At 48.3% G+C, this 25829-nt stretch overlaps 1 protein-coding gene across 2 annotated transcripts in view; it reads right to left on the reverse strand.

The window, feature by feature from the left end:
• Positions 1 to 2927, reverse strand: part of TMCC3 (transmembrane and coiled-coil domain family 3) — a 296265-nt gene extending 293338 nt beyond the window's left edge. Inside the window, exon 1 of one of the 2 annotated variants that reach the window (XM_070052712.2) lies at positions 1362 to 1498. In XM_070052712.2, the coding sequence (XP_069908813.1) occupies positions 1362 to 1370 (9 nt within the window). In that variant the 5' untranslated portion in view covers positions 1371 to 1498. Of the gene's footprint in view, positions 1 to 1361 lie in introns of both variants that reach the window. The other variant, XM_089308767.1, reaches the window with a different exon arrangement.
• Between the last annotated feature and the right edge of the window lie 22902 nt (positions 2928 to 25829).

Consider the following 25829-nt stretch of genomic DNA (forward strand, 5'->3'; position numbering starts at 1 on the left):
GGTCATCTTCCACTGTTTTCCCAGGCCATAGCAGAGAGCTGGATTGGAAGAAGAGCAGCCGGGGCGCAAACGGGCACCCACATGGGATGCCAGAACCACAGGTGGTGGCTTTACCTGCTACACCGCAGTACCAGCCCCAATCTCCCTCGGTCTTCAAATCCCGATTCTCCCTCTAACACCAATCTCAGACCCACACACCCACAGCTGCTTCCTTTTGTTAGTCCAGGGACCCTGATGGTCAAAGGAGTTGAAGCAAGCAAATTTCCTCGTGCACTGCTCCACACAATGCAGAAACACCTGAGCAGGTCTGAGCTCCATTCAAAAGCCAGCCAGCCAGGTGAATTTCCATGCTAGCTCGCTCACTCATGCTTGCCCTACAACGCAACTGTATCTATACAACATCACACACACACACACACACACCCCACACACACACCAAGACTAATGCTGGCACCAGCAGCCACAGGCCAGCCAGAGTTTCCTGCGAAGCAACCCAACAGGTGGAGAGGCAGAATCCTTGACCGGCCCCTCAGGTGGCCAGAACCACAAGAACAGGCCAACCCCAACTCCAAGGAGAGACGTGCATGGGCCCGGCAGAGGCCGTCTGCACCTTTGCCATCTCCTCCAAGCGTGGACGCTCCGGAAAACACGTACCGGGCCTGTCTTCAGCACCTAGGCTGTCCTTGGAGTTGGCCTGCAGGGCTCCGGGAGAACCTGGCAGGAGTTCGATCCTCAGGTTGCCTCTCTGCACCAGATCAGCGCCGCCTCCCCCGCCCCCACCTCCCCCTCCCGGCCGCCGCCGGAGCCTCAGCCGCTCCGCTCCGGGGGCTGCGGTTCTGGAAGGTGAGGGAACCCTGCGGTTGAACCTGCTCGTTTCCGATCCGCGAAGGGCTCACGGGGAGAGGCGAGCCATGGCCGCTCACACCTGCGGCTAAGGAAGCCGCCGCACGCGAGGGTGCCCCACCTGCAGCCTCGGTTCCCGTCGGAGGGCGGCGCTCTGCTTGCCCAGGTTGGGGGGCTTGTCCCGGGCATTTCTGGAGGCCAGGCGAGGCCACCGCCCGCCCGTCGCCCCCAGCAGCCGGACGAGGGGACTGGCCCTTCCCCGCCCCGCTCACCCGACGCCCCGCAAAGTTCCCGAGGCTCCAAAGACGCGGCGAGGAGCTGAGCAACCGAGCCAGGGACCGAGTGGTCGGCGAAGGCGCCCTGCAAGGGGTTTCCTCCCCTGTACGCACACAGGGCCTCGACGGGTCGGCGCCGCGGCGGGGACCCAAGGGCCGGGGCCTCGGCCAAGTCCCCACGGTGCCCCCTCCACACCCAGCCCGGAAGGGCGCCCCTGCCCCTTGCCCCGAGCGCACACTCACCCTCCGCATGGTGCCGGGACAGCCGGGCCGGGCGGGGTCGGCGGCGCGGGCAGCCGGCGGGCAGGCGGGCGACCGCGCACGGCCGGCCGGGGAGCTCCGCGCTGCCCCCGCCCGCACACGCGTGCGCCGCGGCCGCCGAGCAGGCGGGGCGGGGGGCGGGAGCCGGCCGCGGAGCGCGCGGAGCTCGCGGAACCCCGGCCCCGGAGCCCCGTGTGCGCGTCGCGGAGCCCCCTCCGCCGGCCGCCCGGCCCCTCTCCTCCCGGAGCGCCCTCCCGCCGCCGCCGAGGGGAGCCGAGTTCGCCCGAGGAGCTGAACTTGGGCGCCTACCCCGCGGGGGGCCTGGCGGGAGGGGGACCCTCTCCGCCTGGACGGGACTTTCCTCCTGCGCAGTGCACGGCACGCAGGCCGCCGGCTCAGGTCCCTTCAGACTCTGCAGACCCTGCGAGCGCCATTTGTTCCTAAAGCTTTTGAGGAGAGTGGGGAGCGGCAACAGATCAACCAGGCTGAAAGAAACCCTCGCGGGGTCGGGTCCGCACCGCCACGCGCCCACTCCCGCCTCCACGTCAGCAACACGGGCAGCCCAGTCCCCAATGCCTGTGTGGGGAGAAAGGAACACGCATACCAAGGAGCCAGTCCCCAAGAACAGGGTAGGGTGGGATGTAGCGTGAGAGCCTTTTTCTTGTCTGTTTCCCCCATGAATAAAGTACATTAAAGACGCACAGAATTTAAAGGCACCTGAATTCAGTGTAGGAAAAAAAATACCCCTTGTTTGCCACAGGCTCTTTTGAAAAGCACCAAGTTCGCTCGCGTTTGGCAGGTAGGCAGGAGACGCACTGCTGGGGGCCGTCTCTGCTTCTCTGGCGCCTGGCCGCAGGCTACTGTGGGGCGGTGTGGGGGAAGAGGGGGTCCCTGCTAACTGCCTGCCGCGGGCCCAGAAACACCGTTCTGCCTCTCTGCTGTGGGGAGAGTGTGGACAGCCCTGGTGAGGCTGCAGTCTTACACGGAAGAAGTACCTTCGTGATCTGATGCCTAGACGCCGATTGCGCGTCTCCTTGGTGTGGATCAGCACAGATAAGCGGCGGGTACCCCATGCATTGCGAGGAAAAGGGAAACAAAGGAAGTGAATGGCGCCGGCTGCCTGCCTTTTGACTTCGTCTTAGGACTCCGCAGTAGTTCTGTCCAGATTGGTCTTTGGTGCTTTGCTGTGGGGAAATAAGTTTCAGCCAGCGGACTTACTTAGACACCATGGGCGTGGCCTGAGTTCCCAGTTGCAAATCGCAATCCTCTGAAGAAAGCCCTGTGATTTTAACATTTCAGAGGGAGCCACCAAGGCTCAAAGAGGGCAGGTAACTTGATTAAGAGCACACAGCTTGGAGCTGCACTGTGGCACAGTGGGTTAAAGCCCGGGCCTGCCAGCATCCCATCTGGTCACTGGTTCCAGTCCCAGCTGCTCCACTTCCAATCCCACTGCCTGCTAATGCGCCTGGGAAAGCAGTGGAGGATGGCCCAAGTCCTTAGGCCCCTGCACCCACGTGGGAGACCTGGAAGTAGCTTCCAGCTCCTGGCTTTGGATCAGCTCCAGCCATGCGGCCATTTGGGAAGTGAAACAGAAGATGGAAGACCTCTCTCTCTGTCTCTCCCTCTCTGTAACTCTACCTCTCAAATAAATAAAATAAATCTTAAAAAAAAAAAAAAAGCACACAGCGTGTAACCGGCACAGCCAACGGTTTCCACTCAGCCAGGCTGGGCTGACTCGATCCCCTGCTGCACTGCCCTCCTGCACTCCGCTTCCTTTAAAAGGTGCAGCAGTGGAAAGATGTGGGTGCAAACTGTTGAAATCTTTACTTAATATATGCTAAACTGATCTTCTGTATATAAAGAGAATTGAAATTGAAAATGAATCTTGATGTGAATGGAAGGGGAGAGGGAGTGGGAAATCGGAGGGTTGCGGGTGGGAAGGAAGTTATGGGGGGGGCATTGTAATCCATAAGCTGTACTTTGGAAATTTATATTCATTAAATAAAAGTTTAAAAAAAGAATTAATTGGCCTGCATTCAGAAACCAAGACAATGATTCCACTGGAGCAGATGAATGACAACACATCATTTGGAACAGAAACACAGGGCCCACCTCTGGAAACCCTTAGTTTCCAATGCTGCCATTAACTCACTTGAAAAACCAATTTAAAAGTGAAGCTAGGCCGGGGCCGTGGCTCAGTAGGCTAATCCTCCGCCTAGCGGCGCCGGCACACCAGGTTCTAATCCCGGTCGGGGCGCCGGATTCTGTCTCGGTTGCCCCTCTTCCAGGCCAGCTCTCTGCTGTGGCCCGGGAAGGCAGTGGAGGATGGCCCAAGTCCTTGGGCCCTGCACCCCATGGGAGACCAGGAGAAGTACCTGGCTCCTGCCTTCGGATCAGCGCAATGCGCCGGCTGCAGCAGCCATTGGAGGGTGAACCAACGGCAAAAGGAAGACCTTTCTCTCTGTCTCTCTCTCTCACTGTCCACTCTGCCCATCAAAAAAAAAAAAAAAAAAAAGTGAAGCTAGACCGGATCAGATGTTCGCCCTTTTCTGTGGCAGTGTGAAGGCTGTCTGCTGCTTTCACAGGTTTTAAAGAGTCTTCAAAGTGTTTTAGTAATAGTTGTCTCTTGGTTTCATCACACCTCCATTAGCCTTCAAAAGCCAGACATATTTGTTTTCTTGAGAACACTATTTTCCCCTTTTTAAAAAAGATTCCTTTTTATTTGAAAAGCAGAGAGAGAGAGAAAGAGAAAGAGAGACAGAGAGAAATACATCTCCCATTTGCTGGTTCCCTCCCCAAATGGCCACAACAGCCAGGTCTGGACCAGATTGGAGCCCATAGGCGTGGCAGGAGCCATCTTCTGCTGCCATCCCAGGTGCATTAGCAGGGAGCAGGATGAGAAGCCGAGCAGCTGCTACTCAAACTGGCGCTCCCAAATGGACGCTGTATTCAGCCTCTGCCACAGTACAGGCACCCCCTTTTTTTGTAATAACTTCTCTACTGGTCAAAAACAATGGTGACATTCAGCCCTTTTGATCTTCAGGTTAGATTCTTCAGTCTCCTCTTCAATACAGCATTCTGGCATCAGGAAGGCAACCTAACTTCTGTCATTATTAATGTAGAAAGGCATGTACAAGACTGAGCAAAAAGGAACCAGGTTATAACTTTAAATAAAGAGTAAAATAGAAATCATTTGTGCTGATTTTTGCAGAGAAGAAATGTTGCAGTTAGCATAACGTCTTACCAGGCTGTCATCTTTCATTTACAAATGTGCTAACAATAAAATACTGTTTTTCTCTGCCATGTTTTTAAGGTGCAATCCTTGAGAAGATATCCATTAAATACGTACTTGGGACATCTAAGTGGGGCGTACATTGTCAGTTGAATCAACCCTTCATTTCCTGAATCCAATAGAGAATAATTTCAAGGAAACTGAGTGCTTTATATGTGCCAAGCACTCTGACAAACAACTTGATGTGTATTCATCTGCTCCATTCTTATAAAACCCTACACGATAGATAGTTGCTAGTATCTCTCTAATGTGATAGATTAGGAAACCAAGATTTATCAAGATTCAACAACTTGCCAAAGGCTGCATGGCTCATACGTGATTCAGATCTAACCTAAATCTGCCTGACTCCAGGGCTCAAGAGATTAACCAGTGACAGGTGGGTGCTAACAGGTCACAGAATCTCCGCTTCCTGGAATTTCTTCAAGGCCGTGCGAACATGCACCTAAAACCTTATATCAGGAAAACACTTTCAAGCATTTACATTGAAGTAGCATGGAGTTTGCTAAAAAAGGATTCTTGAAGAAGATGAGATTTTGGTTTGAAAAAATATATAATACCTGTGCAGTGGAGGATGGCCCAAGTCCTTGGGCCCTGCACCCCATGGGAGACCAGGAGGAAGCACCTGGCTCCTGCCTTCGGATCAGCATGGTGCGCCGGCCGCGGCGGCCATTGGAGGGTGAACCAACGGTAAAAGGAAGACCTTTCTCTCTGTCTCTCTCTCTCACTGTCCACTCTGCCTGTCAAAAAAATTAAAAATAAAATAAAATATATAATACCTGAATTGGAAGGAAAAAGACTATTCTCCGTAGCAGACAGCAGAGTGGGCAACAACGTGCAGGTGGTGACAGTAGAGCCGAGATGGCTTTGGGATTCCTGACTAGGGAGGTGAGCCTGGGGTATCATCAATGTTAGAGGGACTGGGGTATCATCAAGGTGCCACTATACGTATTCTCTTCATCTTTTTTATGACAGTATCACAGTCCCTCAAAGATATTCTGAGTTACTTATTTTACTATTGGAAGTTGCGTGGTTGCTCTGCCATTTTCTTTTTCTCTTGCCCTTGTTAAGATTTGTTTTATTTCTCTGAGCCATGGTTTGGGAACCGGGCATTCCATTGATTTTTCCTTTGCTTTTTGTGGCCTGAAGATGCAGTGGTGATGGGGAAGTGGTTGCCTGCAGCTGGTGTTGCCTTCATCAGATCTTGGTTCTCCTCTCCCCTCTGAGCTTCTGCCCCAGGGCTCACCCCTTAACAGATGTTTAAAAAGACAAAATTCAACTACATGCCCACCCCAATACTATTTGCATATTTCTTTCCATAGTCCTTCTTAATCTTTGTCGGAATGAGTGTTGTTTGCTATCTGTTTACCTAGCTATTTTTCCTGCTAAATTCTGAACTCCTTTACAGAAAGTGCTGTCTTGATATTTCCTACATTTACAGACAATCCAATCGGTGCACTCAATACCTGTTTAATGAATGAGTGATGTCCAGACCATATTGTAGTATACTGTTTTCCCTCAGTAAATAACCTTCTTTTTTATTTCTTAAGATGTTCTATTTGTTTGAAAGTCAGAGTTACAGAAAGAGGGACAGACAGAGGGAGAGAGATCTTCCTTTCAGTGGTTTACTCCCCATACGGCTGCAACAGCCAAAGCTAGGCCAGGCTGAAGCCAGGATCTTGGAGAATCTTCTGGATGTCCCATGTGGGTGGCAGGTGCCCAAGTATTTGGGCCATCCTCCACTGCTTTTCTCAGGCCATTAGCAGGGAGCTGGATCAGAAGTTGAGCAGCTGGGGCATGAACGAGTGCCCGTATGGGATGTCAGCATCACAGGTGGTAGCTTTACCCACTGTGCTATGATGCAGACCTCAGTAAATAGCTTTCTATAGCTCTATAATGCCTTCATTATGATCTTCAGTGCTGCTTATATTAGTGTGTTTTTCATTACTCTAACAAAATGCCTGAATTCAGGTACTTATAAAGAGGCTTATTTTGCTCACAGTTTTGGGGACAGTCAGTCTAAACAGCACAGTTCAGGCTCTTGCAAGGGCCCCTTTGGCTTCATCACCTCATGGTGGAAGACCCCAAAATGCCAAGAGTGCATGAGAGAGAGAGAGGTCACGGCACAAGACAGGAAACCAAAGAGACTGGGATCCCATGATCCCTTCCAAAGGTACACCTCTACCACAGTGATCTAAGGCCCTTCCACCTCTCAAATGTCCCACATCGTCCCCCCAGCATCCCCACTGGGGACCAAGCTTCCAACACATGAACCTTTGGGGACACACCCAGGCCATACCCAAACTATAGCATAGTTGAAGATGCACAGCACATTGGTATGTTACCATTTATCCAGCCTCTCATTTTGCTGTTTGAGTCGCTTTTACTACTTTGAAATTCTCTTGCGAGTTACTAAGTAGGGGCATGACTTGCAATAAAGAAAGATATGGGGACCAAAGCTGTGGCATAGTGGGTAGGACCACCACCTACCACACCAGCATTCCATATGGGTGCCAGTTTGAGTCCTGGCTGTTCTACTTCCAATCTAGCTCTCCTAATGGCCTGGGAAAGCATCAGAGGATGGTCCAAGTGCTTGGGCCCCTAGATTCATGTGGGAGACCTAGAAAAGGCTCCTAGTTCCCTGGCTTCATCCTGGCCCTGTCCTAGCCTTTGCGGCCATTTGGGGAGTGAACCAGTGGATGGAAGATGTGTGTGTGTGTGTGTGTGTGTGTGTATCTCCCTCTCTCTGCAACTCTGCCTTTCAGATAAATAAAATTGACTTTTTTAAAAAGAAAGCTCTGAAGGCTGATAATGTAAGATTAAGTGGTCCAGAGGCATGAAGGTAAGTTAGGAGGCTGACTTCACTTAGAAAAAATGGAGCTGATAAGTTAACCAAGGCCAGAACTAGGATGGTGGTTGTGGCAATGGAAAGGAGAAACAGTTTCTATGTGCACTGCCAATGATGTCATCATGGATTTACCACATCTGAGGCTAAATGGATGACATAGTAGTGACATTGTCCTGATGCGGAGGAGCACTGTTTTAGCACCATGGACAGCTCCTGGGTTGCCAGGGCTCTTAGTAGTATAGGGTGATTATCACTGTCAACAACTGTGCCTTTTCATAAACAATGTTATATCTATTGAGCAAATGCTCAAGGAAAGTTGTATGTGCATTAATTTATTTCTCATAAGGACACAAGCACATAAAGCAAACACGATGCCACCAAAGTCTTACAAATGTCAGGTGGCTCCAAAACCCATCAGACTAGAAAACACCATTATGATTAAGTGTGACAAATGCTATAGGAGAAAAGCATGAAAGAAGGAAATCTGAGTTCCTGATGAGAGACTGGAATGGGGGTATAGTCTGTGAAAGCTTTCAGAGAGAAGCGTTTGAAGGAGAAATAGAATTTAATTGGAGTCCAGTTGGCCTATGGGCTACCTGTATTCCTGTATCCAGGAAGGCTCCAAGGTCAGATCTGGCTTTGACAAAAAGCCTCAAGTGATCAAATACCAAAGGGAGCAGAGAATGATGGGAAACCAAAGGCCAAGGAGGTGGATGGGCCAAATAAGGAGGGATCCTGAATGTAAGGCATAAGTTCAGAATCTTTCTGAAATGCCATAAAAATTATATTTTTAAGCAAGAGAATAGTTTTAAGAGTAACATTTTCATTTTAGAAAAATTATCGTGGGGCGGGTATCAAAGTGCGGTGGGTTAAGCCACTGTAGTGAAGGCATCCCATAACAGAGCACTAGTTCAAGTCCCCGCTGCTCCACTTCCAATCCAACTCCCTGCTAATAGACCTGGGAAAGCAGTGTAAACAGCCTGGATGAAGTTTCTGGCTCCTGGCTTCAGGCTGGCCCAGCCCTAGCTGTTGCTGGCATTTGGGGCGTAAACCAGTGAATGGAAGATCCTTTTCTCTCTGTTTGTCCCTCTGCTCTCATTCTGCCTTTCAAATAGATAAATCTTTTTTTGAAAAAAGGAGAGAGGTGCCGGAGCTGTGGTGCAGCGGGTTAACACCCAGGCCTGAAGTGCCAGCATCCCATATGGGCACCAGTTCTAGTCCCAGCTGCTCCACCTCCTGTCCAGCTCTCTGCTATGGCCTGAGATAGCAGTGGACGATGGCCCAAGTCCTTGGGTCCCTGCACCCATGTGGGAGACCCAGAAGAAGCTCCTGGCTCCTGGCTTCGGATTGGTGCAGTTCTAGCCATTGCAGCCAATTGGGGAGAGAACCAATGGATGGAAGACCTCTCTCTCTCTTTCTCTCTCCCTCTCTCTCTCTTTGCCTCTTCTCTCTCGTGTAACTCTGACTTTCAAATAAAATAAATAGATATGTAAAAAAAAGGAGAGAGAGTAAAGATAGAAGAATAGATGAAATCACAGATTCCCCTTTTCCTAAATACTTAATGTAATGAACTAGAAGCTGTAGCTGAACGAGAGGACAAATTCATCCTAAATAATGTGGAAAGAGAACCAAGGAGACTTCATCCACACTGTATAACAGTTTTAAAAAAGTCAAGTTGCAGCTGTTGAAAAGAAATGACTCAGTGGCCCCATAAATGCAACGCAGTCAAAAGGCAAGAGGAATGGAGAGGAAGTAAGATGATGTATGAGCCATAGAGAAACCATCTGGAAGAAGACAAAACCCGAAGAATCAGGAGATCCACAGGGAGGGCTTTGCCCCATAGAGACCTTCAGAAGCCCAGGAGCCTGAGAAAATGAGGCCGCAAACCTGAGATGATAAAATGGCCAAGGGATTAAAAAGGGGATTTTAGAGCTGAGGAAATGAATCAAGAACTGAAACACCGCCTATATTTATCTAATACATAAATGACAAGTGCCGAGTAACAGGAAAGACAGGAGTGAAAATTGAATTAATGGCATGGCTAAAAGGCTTGAGATGATTGTGGCAAATACAAAGGGAAAACACAGAGTGAGTCAAATAATTAAGGAGAGGATAATAGGACGATAATAAGAGAACCAGGAGGTAATCAGACACGAGGATAATTGGCGTCCCCAATCGGTGCAGAGTGTCCAGGACATGCAATGAAATATTCATTCACACACACACACTACGGGGACATTTTTCCTGAAATGGAGGGAGAATTGAATCTTCACAGGAAAATCTATACTGGATACCAGGAAAATACTGCTGCTGCTAACCTTATCCCGTATCAGAGCGCCAGTTCCGGTCCTGGCCACTCTGCTTTCCATTCAGCTCCCTGCATATGTACCTGGGAGGCAGTGGATGATGGCTCGGGTACTTAAGTCCCCAATCACCCACATGGGAGACCCAGATGGAGTTCCCTGCTCCTGGCTTTAGCCTGGCCCCTGCCCCAGCAGATGGACAATCACTTTCTCCCTCTCCTCTGTCTCTCTCTCTGTCTACCTTACCTTTCAAATAAATAAATCTTTTTAAAAATTCAGGAAGGAAACATACTAAAGTAAGAGGTAAAAGCACTAATGAGACTAAAAATTTCATCTGATAAATACAGAACTCACTCCAAATGACAATGAAATGCTAGATATGGAGCAAAATGAAAATGTTACAAATCTGAGAAAAATTACTTCTAAATTAATAGAAAGATTTTAAGAATCAGAACACAGGAGAAAGAGAATGGGAGGCAATGAGCCACCAAGCTGGGTATCTTACAGCCCATACTGTTTCAATTAAGAGGACCAGTTACTTGTCATATTCTGGGTTCTGTGTTTAAGCCCATACCATTTTGACATGGGAGGATATAAGTTACGGATTTTCATCATGACTATGGCCTGTGGAAGCCGCCATACAAGTTGTTAGTGTGCGGTGGGGTAAGAAAGAAAAGGGAAAAGAAAAAAGTGCCTCCGTCCCCCCACAGAGAAGCCCACACAGTGGAGTAAAAGATGTGACCTTGAGAACTGTTGGCTGTAGACTGACTTTCAGTATAATGAAGTTTTCACATAAAAAATAAAACAATGAAAGGAAGGTGAGCACAAATTACATCTTTTACCTGCAGAGAACAAACTGATATCATCCAAAACTGTAACATAAATTATAAACAATGCTTCAATGTATTGATTACTTCCTAATTTTTTTACTTAATCTCAGGAATGTCTTAGAAACTTCTTCCATGGTGGGACCAAAAAACAGCTGGAACTGAATTACTTCAGTTTAATTGTAGTTTTTTTCTTATGTAAAAGTGAAAACAAAAACAAAAACAAAAAAACAAAAAAAACAAAAAACAAAACCCTTAAATGCAATGATTCAATTGAAATAAATCATCTTTCTCTCTCTGTCTCTTCTACCTTTCTTTACAAATACATTGATTAAGGGGCCCACACTGTGGGGTAGCAGGTAAAGCCGCTGCCTATAGCGCTGGCATCCCATGTAGGCACCAGTCCAAGTCCTTGCTGTTCCACTTCCTATCCAGCTCTCTGTTGTGGCCTGGGAAAGCAGTAGAGGATGGCCCAAGTCCTTGGACCCCTGTACCCACATGGGAGACCTGGAAGAAGCTCCTGGCTCCTGGCTTCAGATTTGTCCCGCGCCAGCTGTTGCAGCCATTTGGGGAGTGAACCTCTCTCTCTCTCTCTCTCTCTGTGCCTCTGCCTTTCTGTAACTCTGCCCTTCAAATAAGATAAATAAATCTTTTTTTAAAAAAAATACACTGATTGAATTGTTATACTCATTATTTCTAAGTGGTGAGATTTTGAAGAATGTGTTCTTATTCTTTGTACATTTGGTATTGCTTGAATATTTTGGTAAGGAAAAGACACCATCTTGTTTTAAAATATTTACTTTTTATCATGTATGAATATGGCTGCTCCATCTGATTGGGCATGGAAAGATGTCCATAATATGTTGCTGGGAGAAATGATTGACCTCAAAATTGTATTTGCAGAATGCTCTAATTTAGGTATAGCCTACACATCACACATGCTTACCTTTCCATTAAAAACACTAAGCTGTTCACAGTATCTATCTCTGAAGCTGGAGCAGAGAATTGGGGAGTATGATTTCTTAAACATATTTAAAAATAAAACACAGACTCACACACCAACCAAATGTGTAGCTCGTTGAGTTACTTGGGTGAATATTCTCGCAACCACTACCAGTCAATAAATAAATAAAGGGCCAGTGCTGTGGCGTAGCAGGTAAAGCCGCCATCTGCAATGCCAGCAACCCCTACAGGCCCCGGTTCAAGTCCTGGCTGCTCCACTTCCAATCCAGCTGTCTGCTATGGCCTGGAAAAGCAGTAGAAGATGGTGCAAGTCTTTGGGACCCTTGTACCCACGTGGGAGACTGGGAAGAAGTTCCTGGCTCCTGGCTTCGGATCACCACAGCTCCAGTCGTTGCAGCCAGTTGGGGAGTGAACCAGGTGATAGAAGAACTTTCTCTCTCTCTGCCTCTCTGTAATTCTGCCTTTCAAAAAAATAAATCTTTATAAATAAATAAATAAATGCAATCTTGCTGGGTAACCAAGAAACTCCTCTCGGCCCCATCCCCTTTCCCCCCATACAAATAAACATCAGCCTAACCATTAGGGTGCCTACTTCCTTGCCTGTCTTTGCAGTTTCATCACACTCATTTGTACATTTCTGTAGGTCCTATCCATTTAAAAATCATTTCATACATTGCTTAAATTTTATTGAATCTACAGGTCTCCCCTTTCACTGTTTGCTTTTCCTGTTGCTGTTTTAAGAACCCAGGGCCATTGTCCTGTTGAGTTTCCTACAATCTAGATTTTGCTGATTACACACTTATGGTACAACAGGTGTTCCTGTCTTCTGTATTTCTTGCAAAATAGCAGTTGAATCCACAAGTTACAGTAGATTCAGATTTATTCTCTTTGGCAAGACTATATGTGGCAGTGGTGAGTTCCTTTTTTTTTTTTTTAATAAATTTGTTTAATTTAAAGAGAGAGACAGGCATAAGGAGATCTTCCATCCACTGGTTCACTCTCTAAATGCCTGTAACAGCCTGGGCTAGGTCAGGCTGCAGCCAGGAGCCTGGAATTCAATTGGGTCTCCTATGTGGGTGGCAGGAACTCAAGTATTTGAGCCGCAGCTGCTGCCTCTCAAGGGTGTGCATTCGCAGGAAGCTAGAAGCAGAAGCAGAACCAGGGGACAGGCCTGTGACAGAGGTTGAGCTGCTGCTTGGGATGACCACGTCCATACTGAGCATCTGGTTCAAATGCCAGCTCCTTCACTTCCAATCCAGTTTCCTGCTAATGTGCACCCTGGAGACAGCCAATGATGCCTCAAGTACCTAGGTCATTGTCACTATCTTGGGAGACCTGGTTTTGGCTGGCCCAGCCCTGGCTATTGTGGGCATTTAGAGAATAAACCAGTGCATGTAAAAATCTTTATCTCTCTTTGTCTATGACTTTTAAATAAAATGAAAAATAAACAAAATTTTAAAACTTGTTTAAAGAAGAAGAGGAACCAGGGTTGAAAACCAGGCACTCTGACATGGGATACAGGCATCCCTAACAGCTTCGTAACCTCTGTACCAAACACCCATCCAGGGCTGTGTCCTTTGATCAAGGGCCATACCATGACTTCTTGTCCCTCCTTTGGTGGCGATAGCACCCTGTTGGTGATCAACACCAAAATCCATTGACTTGTAAGATTGCAAAATATAAAGATTTCTAATTCTATATTTATCATTCATTACTTGAAATGTTTTTATAGAGACCATGTCCCCTTACTGATTACCAGTGTTACAGTTTATACAGAAAGGCCAATAAACACTTCATCTGTTCCTTTCTTTACTAGTTTTCAAAATAGTGGTTGGCTCCCATCCTCTGAAAGTAGCCAATTATTTTTAAAATATTTGTCTTGAAGCTGGTGTGTTGGCACAGTGGTTTAAGCCACCACATGTGATGCCAGCATCCCACGTGGGCACTTGTTTGTGTCCCACTTGCTTCACTTCCAATCCAGCTCCCTGCAAATGAGCCTGGGAAAGCAATGGAAGATGGCCCAATGTCCGGGCCCCTGCCACCCACATGGGAGACCCAGATGAAGCTCCTGGCTTCTGCCTGGCCCAGCCCTGGCAGTTGCAGCCATTTGGGGAACAAACCAGCAGATGGAAGATCTCTCACTCTCTCTCTCTTCCCAACTCCATCTGTGTAACTCCTTCAAAATAACCAATCTCTTTAAAAATAAATATTTGTATGAATTCATGGATTTAAATACTTTCAATAGATTTCCATCATGTTTCATGACTATTGTTTACTGAGAGCTCAAACGGACCTGATTTGGCAAGGAACAGCCTCTTCAGTATGGTTTCTGAGGGTTTTTTTTTTTTTTTTGCCATGTCCCTAGAAATGATGCTAATCTTGCTACTGAGTTTGACAGGAGGCTCTAGACTCATCTTGTACATTCGCTTTCCCAGAAGGTATCAGCCATTTCTCAGAGTTACCCATTTCTCCAAGAAGCCTTACTTTGTTTTGCTGGTAAGTGGTATTTCACACCCACAAGCCTGACACTAGCAATGCTCCTGGCTGCTGCCTTGGTCAGAAATGCTAGACCTCTTTGGGGATGAGCTAAGACCATAGGATGTGTTGGCTGCCTTGGTATGATATCCTCAGGTTCAAAATGTTCTTTTCATATGTAGTTTTGAATCTTTTTATTTTAACATGAATAAAAAATTATTGAATTGTCATTTTAGTATGTGATCTGTTCTCTTCCTTTACGTTTTGCCTTCAGGGATTTCTGCAGTCCGTATGTTGGATCTTCTTTTCCGATCTTCAGCATTTGTCACTTTCCCTTGAAATTTTTAAAGTTTTCTTCATTTCTTCCTAATTTTAAAAATCCTCCTTTTCACATTGTTTTTCTTGGTGGTTTATCTGTTGTATTTGTGTTTAGTTTTGGGTTCATTTGCAAAGTTTAGTCTTCATTCTTTTATTCCTAATTCTTTCCTGAGTTCTAGCACCTCATTTAAATTTTTTTTCTGGGCCCAGTGTTGTAGTTTAGTGGGTTGAGCCTCTCTATGGACAATGGTTCAAGACCTGGCTGCTCCACTTCTGATCCAGCTCCCTGCTAATGCACAATGGGAAAGCAGTAGAAGATGGTCCAAGTCCTTGGGCCCTGGCACCCACATGGAGACCTAGGAAAAACTCCTGGCTCCTGGCTTCAGATCAGCCCAGCTCCAGCTGTTCTGGTCATTTAGGAAGTGAACCAGTGGATGGAAGATTTCCTCTCTCTCTCTCTTTCTCTCTCTCTCCCTCTCCCTCTCTCTCTCTCTCCCTCTCTCCGTTTCTCCCTCTGTGTGTGTCTATGTGTGTTTTCCTCTCTCTATAATTCTGCCTTTCAAATAAATAAAAATAAATCTTTACAAAAAGTCTTTTTAATTTGATTCCTTCCTATCTTCTATCATTCTCTTAACATCTCTTATCAGGCCGGCACCGCGGCTCAATAGGCTAATCCTCTGCCTTGCGGCGCCAGCACCCCAGGTTCTAGTCCCGGTCAGGGCACCGCATTCTGTCCCGGTTGCCCCTCTTCCAGGCCAGCTCTCTGCTGTGGCCAGGGAGTGCAGTGGAGGATGGCCCAAGTGCTTGGGCCCTGCACACCATGGGAGACCAGGATAAGTACCTGGCTCCAGCCTTCGGATAGGCGCGGTGCGCCGGCTGCAGCGCACCGGCCACGGCGGCCATTGGAGGGTGAACCAACGGCAAAAGGAAGACCTTTCTCTCTGTCTCTCTCTATCACTGTCCACTCTGTCAAAAAAAAAATCTCTTATCAGGGTTTTTAATAGATAGCCCCAGTTCTGATCTGTTCTGGAGGCCTGTGTTTCAGGTGGGATCTCATTGCATGCTTGTTGTTCTGTTCCACATCTTTTTTCTGAAAATAACTTCCTGCAGAATTTGATCGTGATTCTTTTTATTTCTTATATTTATGAAAAACTGTATTTCTGAAATTCTAGAAAGTAAAATGTGCCAGTATAGGTTTAAAAAATATTTTTTACTTATTTGAAAGGCAAAGAGAGAGATCCTCATCCCACTGGCTGACTTCCCAAATGCATACAATAGCCTGAGACGGGCCAGGCTGAAGCCAGGAGCCCAGAACTCCATCTGGGTCTCCCCTGTGGGTGGCAGATGTCCAAGTACTTGAGCCATCACGGTTGCCTCCCAGGGTGTAAATTAGCAGGAAGCTGGAACTAAAAGCAGAGCCAGGAGAAACCCAGGCTCTCTGATAGAATGCCAGGCACTCTGATTTAGAATGATAGTCTTAACTGCTGGGCCCGATGTGCCTGCCCCGCCTGCGTGCCCCCTTCTCCCCCAGGGTAGCTTTTCTACATTCATGGAAATCCCTTTTAGCAGGAAGAGTTACAAAAACACAGCGGCCTACTTTCCGAGATTTCCTGGATTTGTTTTCCTCCACCACCTGTGTCTGGCATTCCCCTCCCCTTCCACAGTTTGTCTTCAGGGTAGAATCCTACGCCAGCCAGAAGCCTGGTGGATCATGTTTGTGAATTCATGGACACTGGACTACTCCAGCGCCTTCCATGCTCACTGCAGTCACAGCTGCTGGTGTGAAATTGGCTGCCCAGCTTCCCAGGGGAGTTGTCCTGCTCTCAGACCCACCAGAGGCTCACTGCCTGCCTCTGCGTTCTTCTGCACAGAGGCTGATACCATTCAGGTCTTCGTGGATTTGGGAACTGGTGAGGATATTTTGTCACCTGATTTAATTGTAAATGTGCACACGGATTTTTGGTGTAGCTATCTAGTTGCTCTGTTTGCTCTCTGGAGATTTGGAGAAATTTTTTTTAAACTGGGTTGCAGTTACCATTTTTCTAGCTTATTTAATTTTAGCATATTAAAATAGCCATCATATTTATCTGAGAGGAAAAGCAACAATATTTCCATTTCAGGAGAAAAAAAGGTAAGTCTGGCTGCACTATACTGGACAGCTCTGAAGGGATCACACAGATGCCGCAGCTGGCACGCCGAAGCACAGCTGCACCAGTGGTCAATATTTAAATACTTCCGTTTCAGCGAGTACCCCAAGGTGCCCCTCCCACACAGGGCCCTTCCCTGGGTGCCCAAGAGAGGGGACCAAAGGGACGAGGTCTGCCACAGAAGGGGTCTGCAGGTTCCAGCGCCAGCCCGACAGCTGATTGGTCGGTGCCTTTGCTGTTAGATTATGGGTTACACATTGTGCATATTACCTCTGGGTAGATTGCATGGGATTTGGAGACTGAATCACGGTAGGAAAGGAGAGAGAGGGTGATGAGGGTCGGCGCCTTCTGCATGGGCCTCAGCGGAATCACTCAGGCAGCCTTCTCTGAGCACCTGCTGTGAGCTGGGCACTGCGCTACTCTTAGGAGGTACAAAGCCAATACAACGACAAAGTGCTTGCCACCGAGAAGCCCCCAATCCCGTGTCCTGTCCCCGGGGCCACTGACCCACCAGGAGGATGCTACTTCTGCCATACCGCCTGCCTTGCAAAGGGCTTGCTCAGTCCTTGAGCAGAAACGAGAGGAAGGAGAACAGTCCAGGCTCCGTGACCAAGCTCTCAGTGTAGCCATCACCACGGCAAGCTCAGGTCGCTGCACCTTTGGAACAGCGACTGCTGCGAAAGGCCCGGTGGGTTATTACAACTCACGGTAAACAAGGCCAGCAAGGACGCTCTGTCCTCGTGCGCAGTGAAGGATGCGGTCTCCTTAGACACACAGGCTGGATCTGTAGAGCAAATCAGCTCTTCCACAGTGCGTGTTCTTGACCCTGTTGGATCGGAAGTGCTTTTTTAGGCTGTGGGGGGAAAAAGATTTGGAAGGAAAGCAGGTTGGGAACATAATGTTTGGCTAAATAACAACAAGATTTCTTTTTTTTTTTTAAAGATTTATTTTATTTTATTTGAAAGACAGAGTTACAGGGAGAGGTAGAGACAGAGAGAGAGGTCTTCTATCTGCTGGTTCACTCCCGAGATGGCCGCAACAGCCAGAGCTGCGCTGATCTGAAGCCAGGAGCCAGGAGCTTCTTCTGGGTCTCCCACACAGGTGCAGGGGCCCAAGGACTTGAGCCATCCTCTACTACTTTTTCAGGCCACAGCAGAGAGCTGGATCGGAAGTGGAGCAGCCAGGACTCGAACTGGTGCCCATATGGGATGCCGGTGCTTCAGGCAAGGGCGTTAACCTGCTGCGCCACAGCGCCAGCCCCAACAACAGGACTTCTTAGGGAAGATTTTGGTTTTTTTACCCTTGAGAACTGCAGTGCATTGGAGGAGATGCTAGTTTTTTTGTTTGTTTGTTTTGCTAAGCTGCTGGGAGTGCAAATCTGGAGGGAAAATATAAAAGGCCTAGCTCCTGCCAATCAGAGCCCAAGAAGCATCATTAAGGAAAATAATTACCTGTACCTCCCCATTCCCCCAATGTCCACAAATCCCAACGCAGCACATTTATTAAGCAAATGTGTAGTAAGCACCTACTGTGTATCCAGGGTAGTCCCTGCTATCACCAAACTCTACTGTACACATTACAGAAATTAACACACAGAAGCCATTGGGGTACCGGCCAGCCTTGCCTCTGTAAAAAGTACAGAAATGCAATGGGTCCCACAGGAGAGGTCATGCTCAAACAGCAGGCCGACTTGCAGTCTGACTAGTACACCAGGGTTAGTACCTTCACAGAGGACTTCGGAAAGCGTGAACACGGAGTGGCTTGATTAGTCTGCGCGAATTGATGGAGGATTTGGGACCCTCCTCCCCCTTGGAGGTTGTTTCTGAAGCAAGAGAATCAGGCCCCATAAATAAGTCCGCAACAAAATGAGAAGATCATATGGGCAACAGCTTATTAACTTCTCTCAGTATGGGGACTTTACACACAGGAAGGGGTTGTATAAGTAATTTTAGGGGGAACACGGGAAAATAAAAGAGTTTTTGCAAATTACATTGCCTCTTTTTTGCAAATGTTTTTTTTTTTGACAGGCAGAGTTAGACAGTGAGAGAGAGAGAGAGACCAAGAGAAAGGTCTTCCTTCCATTGGTTCACCCCCCAGATGGCCGCTACGGCCCGTGCACTGCGCTGATCCGAAGCCAGGAGCCAGGTGCTTCCTCCTGGTCTCCCATGGGGAGCAGGGCCCAAGCACTTGGGCCGTCCTCCACTGCCCTCCTGGGCCACAGCAGAGAGCTGGACTGAAAGAGGGGCAACCAGGACAGAATCCGGCGCCCCAACCAGGACTAGAACCCAGGGTGCTGGTGCCGCAGGCAGAGGATTAGCCTAGTGAGCCACGGCGCCAGCCCACGGTATCGTCTTGAAGATGAAATGAGTTCATAGATAGAAAGTACTGGAAAAGTACTTTCCAGGTCCTGTCCCACTGCTGCCTCCTGCTGACTTTCATCAGCCGTCCCAGGGAGGGCCTCAGCTCTCAGATGGTGATAGAATCCAGAGACTGCAGGGCCAGCACTGTGGTGTAGGAGGGTAAGCATCCGCCTGTGGTGCTGGTATCCCATAAGGGTGCTGATTGTGTCCGGCTGCTCCTCTTCTGATCCAGCTCTCTGCTATGGCCTGGGAAAGCAGTGGAAGATGGCCCAGGTTCTTGGACCCCTGCACCCACATGGGAGACCCAGAAGAAGCTCCTGGCTCCTGGCTTCAGACCGGCTCAGCTCTGGCCACTGTGGCCATTTGGGGAGTGAAGACCTTTCTCTCTGTCTCTCCCTCTCTCTATCTGTAACCCCACCTTTCTAATAAATTAATTAATTAAAAAAATAATCAAGAGACTGAAGGAACTTTGGGGGTCAGGTGCTTTTACCCATTCTGGAATCTTCTGTCTGATGTCTTGGCCAAGTCTCCTAGACCCTTACCTGAACATACTCTAAATGTTTCCTCCCCGACTGAAACACCTGTTTCATTGCTGGATCTCATTTATCAGGTCTCCTTTGCACTGAGCCAGAGTTTCCTGTTGGATACCTGTTTCCTCTGCCTGTTACTCTGTTGGAATCAAAGATAAAATGAGATTCACATTGACAGAGACAGCCAATGGTACACAATTAAACCCACAGGCTCTAGGGGCAAACCGCATGCACGGAGTTTCAGCTTCGCCCCACGTTTGTTGGGTGATCTTGGGCAACTGAACCTTTCTGCACCTTATATTCCTTGTTTGCACATGAGTGAGCTAATACTACCCATCTCAGCTGCTTGCCGTGAGGATCAGATGAGATGATGGATTAAATGAGCCCCAGCACCAGATTCAATAAATGTTACTGTGAGCTGATGCTGTGCCCCTGGGTATTGGCCTCTCCATCCCTATTTTCTTCTGTATTCCTCAACCAATTCCCAGCACCTTTCACCCTCCCCTCTGAGTAGCAACTGTTGTCAGCTGTTTATCTACATCCCCGGACTGGACCCAGGTCTCTGGGGCTCTCTGGCCCACAAAGCTCAGGCAAGGTCATCCTTTCTCTTGGTTGATTATTGGTTCACAAATGAGAGAGAAGGGCGGGGGAGGGGGAGAGAGAGAGAATCTTCCATCCACTGGTTCACTCCCCAAGTGGCTGTAATGGCCAGGCCAAAGCCAGGAGCCAAGAGCTTCTTCCAGGTCTCCCATGTGGTGCAGGGGCCCAAGGCCTTGGGCCATCCTCCGCTGCTTTCTCAAGTACATTAGCAGGGAACTGGATCAGAAGTGGAACATCTGGGCCGGCGCTGATTCCCACTCTTTTTTTTTTTTTTTTTTTTTTTTTTTTTTTTTTTTTACAGGCAGAGTGGACAGTGAGAGAGAGAGAGAGAAAGGTCTTCCTTCTGCCGTTGGTTCACCCTCCAATGGCCGCCGCCGCCGGCGCGCTGCGGCCGGCGCACCGCGCTGATCCGATGGCAGGAGCCAGGAGCCAGGAGCCAGGTGCTTTTCCTGGTCTCCCATGGGGTGCAGGGCCCAAGCACCTGGGCCATCCTCCACTGCACTCCCTGGCCACAGCAGAGGGCTGGCCTGGAAGAGGGGCAACAGGGACAGAATCCGGCGCCCCAACCAGGACTAGAACCCGGTGTGCCGGCGCCGCTAGGCGGAGGATTAGCCTAGTGAGCCGTGGCGCCGGCTGATTCCCACTCTTAAAAATGTTTTTAAAAGTATTTGAGAGGGTCGGTGCCACAGCTCACTAGGCTAATCTTCCGCATGCTGCACCGGCACACCGGTTCTAGTCCCGGTCAGGGTGCCAGATTCTGTCCTGGTTGCTCCTCTTCCAGGCCAGCTCTCTGCTGTGGCCCGGGAGTGCAGTGGAGGATGGCCCAAGTGCTTGGGCCCTGCACCCCATGGGAGACCAGGAGAAGCACCTGGCTCCTGGCTTCGGATCAGCGCAGTGCGCCGGCTGCATCAGCCATTGGAGGGTGAAACAATGGCAAAAGGAAGACCTTTCTCTCTCTGTCTCTCTTGTCTCTCTCTCTCTCACTGTCCACTCTGCCTGTCAAAAAAAAAAAAAAAAAAAAAAAGAAGTGGAACATCTGGTACTCGAACTGGTGCCATAGGGATATTGGCCCTGCATGCAGCAGCTTTACCCACTGCACCACAGAGCCAGCCCCGAAAACAATTTCTTGAGTCATCACCACTGCTCCCCAGGGTCTGTGTTAGCAGGAAGCTGGAGTCAGGAGTCAGAGCCGGAATGTGGATATCTTAACTGCTAGGCTGAATACTTGCCGCACAAATGATCATAAAAATCTGTGTTTATAATTAAAAGATGCCAAGAGAACTATTTTTTTTTTTTTTTTAGTGCATACATCACATATTTCAGTCACAGTGGACTGCAGTGGACTAAAACAGGGGTCAGCCAACTCTTCCGTAAGGGAGCAGAGAGGGACTATTTTAGGTTCTGTGGTCCACTGGCTTAGTTGCGACTTCCCAGCTCTGCCACTGTAGCCTGAAGGTGGCCACAGAGCAAATGTGAAACTCCACAGAAATAGGCAGCTGACCGAATCTGGCTCGTGAACTGCAGTTTACCAACTTCTGAACTAAAGCATTTAGGCCGGTGCCGCGGCTCAACAGGCTAATCCTCTGCCTGCGGCGCCAGCACCCCGGGTTCTAGTCCTGGTCGGGGCACTGGATTCTGTCCTGGTTGCCCCTCTTCCAGTCCAGCTCGTCCAGATCTCTGCTATGGCCCAAGTGCTTGGGCCCTGCACCCACATGGGAGACCAGGAGGAAGCACCTGGCTCCTGGCTTCGGATCAGCGCAGTGCGCCAGCTGTAGCATGCCAGCCGCAGCGGCCATTGGAGGGTGAACCAACAGTAAAAGGAAAACCTTTCTCCCTGTCTCTCTCTCTCACTGTCCACTCTGTCAAAAAAAATAAAAAATAAAAATGAACTAAAGCATTTTATAAATATGTCTTAGTTTTCCATCTCCCAGCCCCTGCCCAGCCTGTGCAGGTGGTTGTTTTTAGCATTGTTTTGTGTTGTTTAATACAAAGATTTACATTCTAATTCAGCCTTACTATTTTTTAAAGTTATTTTAATTTATTTTTAATTTAATTTTCCCCAAAGAAACCTTTTGTTTAACGAGTACAAATCTCATAAGTACAACTTTAGGAATATAGTGATTCTTCCCACCATACCAGCCCTCCCCCACACTCCTACCCTCCTCCTCCTCCCTCTCCCTTGCCAGTCCCATTCTCCATTAAGATTCATTTTCTTTAAAGATTTATTTATTTATTTATTTATTTGAGGGTCAGAGTTATACAGAGAGAGGAGAGGCAGAGAGAGAGAGAGAGGTCTTCCATCCTCTGGTTCACTCCCCAATTGGCTGCAATGGCTAGAACTGAGCCGATCTGAAGCCAGGAGCCATGAGCTTCCACCAGGTCTCCCACGTGGGTGTAGGGGTCCAAGAATTTGGGCCATCTTCTACTGTTTTCCCAGGACATAGCAGAGAGCTGCATTGGAAGTGGAGCAACTGGGACTCAAACCAGTGCCCACATGAGATGCCAGCACCACAGGCGGTGGCTTTTCCTGCTACGCCACAGCACTGGCCCTGCTGACAATGATTTTATTGTACTAGATTCCAAAGGCAGCACAAACAGAGCCTTAGATCTGAGCACTGGCAGCTGTGTCCCAGGAACCAGAACCAGAATGGGAAGGGGATAGCTCAAAATTGTCCACCTCTTAAAATTCCGGGCTGCTCAGTTCCCGACAGTGACAGGGACCCTCTTAGCCTCCCTGAGTCTTCTACCACAAGCCAAGTGGAGGTCAGATAGCGCAGGCTCCACACTCAGCTGGCCTTGTTACATCTTTAGGAAGAGTCACTTCTCTCAATTTAATGGTAAGGGTTTCCTACTATGCTCTGGGCTGAAATACTGAGGTGCAGTCCCTACCCTCTGGAGGTCAGAGTCCAGAAGAAAGTTCTTTTTTTTTTTTTTTTTAATTCCAGTTCCCCAGAATTTCAAATATTTCTGTAAATCATTTTCCTTTTTTTAAAAAATATTTATTTAGTTATTTGAAAGCCAGTGTAACAGAGAGACAGAGGTAGACAGAGAAAGATGTGTTCCATCTGCTGGTTCACTCCCCAGATGGCCACAATGGCTGGAGCTGGGCCAATCCAAAGCCAGGAGCCAGGAGCTTCTTCCAGGTCTCCCACGTGGGTGCAGGGGCCCAAGCACTTGGGTCATCCTCCTTTCCCAAGTGCATTAGCAGAAAGCTGGATCAGAAGTGGACCAGCCGGGATACAAACCAGTGCCCTCATGGGATGCCGGCACTGTAGGCGATACCTTTACCAGCTGTGCCACAGTGCTGGCCCCTCTGGCAATCATTTTCAGTATTTTCTTCAATGGTCAAATGCTCTCTAGAACACTGAGATTTTTGCAGGACAGTGGTGAACTGTACCTTACAGGATCTAGACCCCAGTATCTGTAGACTGAATTATTCCCCGCCCCTCGTTTACCTGTTGAAACCCTAAATCCCTATGTGATTGGATAGGAGATAAAGAAGAAGGTCTGAAGAAGATCGAGTGAGGTCATAGGGCCGGAGCCCTCACCGACTGGAGCTGATGCGTGTATCAGAGAGGATGAGACACCAGCGCTCACTCTGAGTGTGCGTCCTGAGGAAAAGCTGTGTGCAGACACAGTGGGAAGGCAGCCGTTCACAAGCCAGGAAGAGAGGCCTCAACAGAGCCCGACCATGCTCCCATCCAGATCCAGCCTCCAGAATTGTGAGAAGATACATTTCTTCTGCTTAAGCCAAGCTGAGTCTATTTTATTATGGTAGTCCCAGCAGACGAATGCGCAGGGCAACGTCTGGCCCATGTCATACTGGTGAGAACCAAGCTTGCTCCTAGGGGAAACCTAGGGCTCTCCCTGGTGTGAGGTTGGTGGACTGTAATTTGTACTCTTGCCTTCTGAACCTGCTGAGTACATCTGGATTTGAACAGGAAGCCTACAGGAAGCAAGACCTACAAGAGAAAGACTCCTCTTATGCTTTTCCAGTATGTACCGAAACTTGGATCCTCCTTACAGCTAAAAAGAAGAGACCCTTTAAGCAAAACCCAAGGAGAATTAGCAACCAATGACTACCCAGGGGGTCTTCCCTAGTTATGCAGTCTGTATAAAAAGAAAAGAATCCTTCTGTGTCTGAAGCTCTAAGCTATAAAGGCCAAGACAATGAAGGTTGTATTTAGAATTCTGTGAGGTCAAAGAGAAATTGCGTTAGTTATGTATCCCACACCTGGGTTATCTCAACTGCTGAAGGGAACCCAGTGATGCTTAAAAATTTCTCACTATTTTTCTATCTGTAAGATCATTAGTGGGATATACAGATACCCATGCACCTTGCACCTAGTGAAATCTCAATAAATTATTTATTGATTACGAAGATATATTCACTTTACTCACAGAGTGAACCTTGACCGATGCCAACAAGGGCAATATTCAGATTGGAATTTAGAAATAAAATCCTCATGAGATCAACTCTGAATGACTCCATCAGTAGAACTTTCCCCACAAGTCTCAGGATCTTGCTGATACATCCTTTCTTTGGTGCCAACCTCATCAACCAGGGAGAACACCTTTCCACAATTTTATGAAAATTCTGAAATGGACTTTGGTGCTGGGGATTTGAAAAAGAAACTTCTTTCTCCCTCTATTCTAGCTGGAAACTGAGTGGTCACACTCCTGCTAGGCAGATGAGCCACCCCAGGTTCTGAGGGTTTGGTGGAAGCATGTGCTCCTCTGTGGTGAGCAAACCCTCTCACGGCCACACGTGTGACAGGAGCCTGAGACAACCACCCCGCCCTTGGCAGCAGCCTCTCTAAACCTCTCTGAGAACTGTGCAGAACACATGCTGACTTGCTGGTTTACTTGGCACTTCATTTAAGGAGCAAGGGAAAAAGACAGGTATGGGGCTGGCATTGTGGCACAGCAGGTTAAGCTACCACCTGTGATGCCAACATCCCATATGGGCACCGGCTGAGTCCCAGCTGCTCCACTGTGGCACCTGAGAAAGCAGTGGACGATGGGCTACACGTCTAGGCCACTGCCACCGATGTGGGAGAGACCCAGATGGAGTTCCAGGCTCCTTCTTCATGCTGGCCCAGCCCCAGCTGTTGCAGCCAATTGGGCAGTGAAGTAGTGAATGGAAGATATCTCTCTCTCCCTCTCGATAATTCCACCTTGCAGAGCAATAAAGAAAATTTACAAGACAGGTACTGCAACGTTCAGTATGAATGACAATTGGGAATGAGTAAATCTGATTGTCCTGACAGCCTGGGACTTGCTCTCTGCTCGCAATACCTGTATTTGGGGCTTGACCACCCTGGCTTTCATCCCTTATTCCCTTGGACTCTCCTTTAGCTGCAGGTCCTGTCCCTGGTCTTTTCAAGGCTATGCTGCCAGCTTCTGAAAGACTGGCAATGAGGCTAGGGAGGAGAGTGATAGGATCTCAGTTATAAAAAGAAATTCAGGGTAAAGCCAGACTAAGCCCATCATTTCTCAACCACCAGATAAGCAGAAGTACAAGGTTGGGCAACACACTCTGTTGGCCATTCTGAGGCCTGACAGGCATCCTTATATACTGTTGACAGGAATGCAAATGGTGTGGTTTCTGTGGAGGGTAACTTGACAAGAGCAAGCAACATTATAAGTGCATTTACCCTTTGACCCAGTGAACCCACTATGAGGAATCCATCCCAAGAGAAAAAGAAAGAGTGGATCCTTCACAAAATGGGGGACCCAGGCAGTGATCATCAGTGGCCAATAGTGTCATAAAAATGGAGACCCCCAAAC

The sequence above is a fragment of the Oryctolagus cuniculus genome, chromosome 11 (genome assembly GCF_051225735.1).
Source record: "Oryctolagus cuniculus isolate XC-2025 breed Fujian yellow rabbit chromosome 11, ASM5122573v1, whole genome shotgun sequence".
Classification (NCBI taxonomy): domain Eukaryota; kingdom Metazoa; phylum Chordata; class Mammalia; order Lagomorpha; family Leporidae; genus Oryctolagus; species Oryctolagus cuniculus.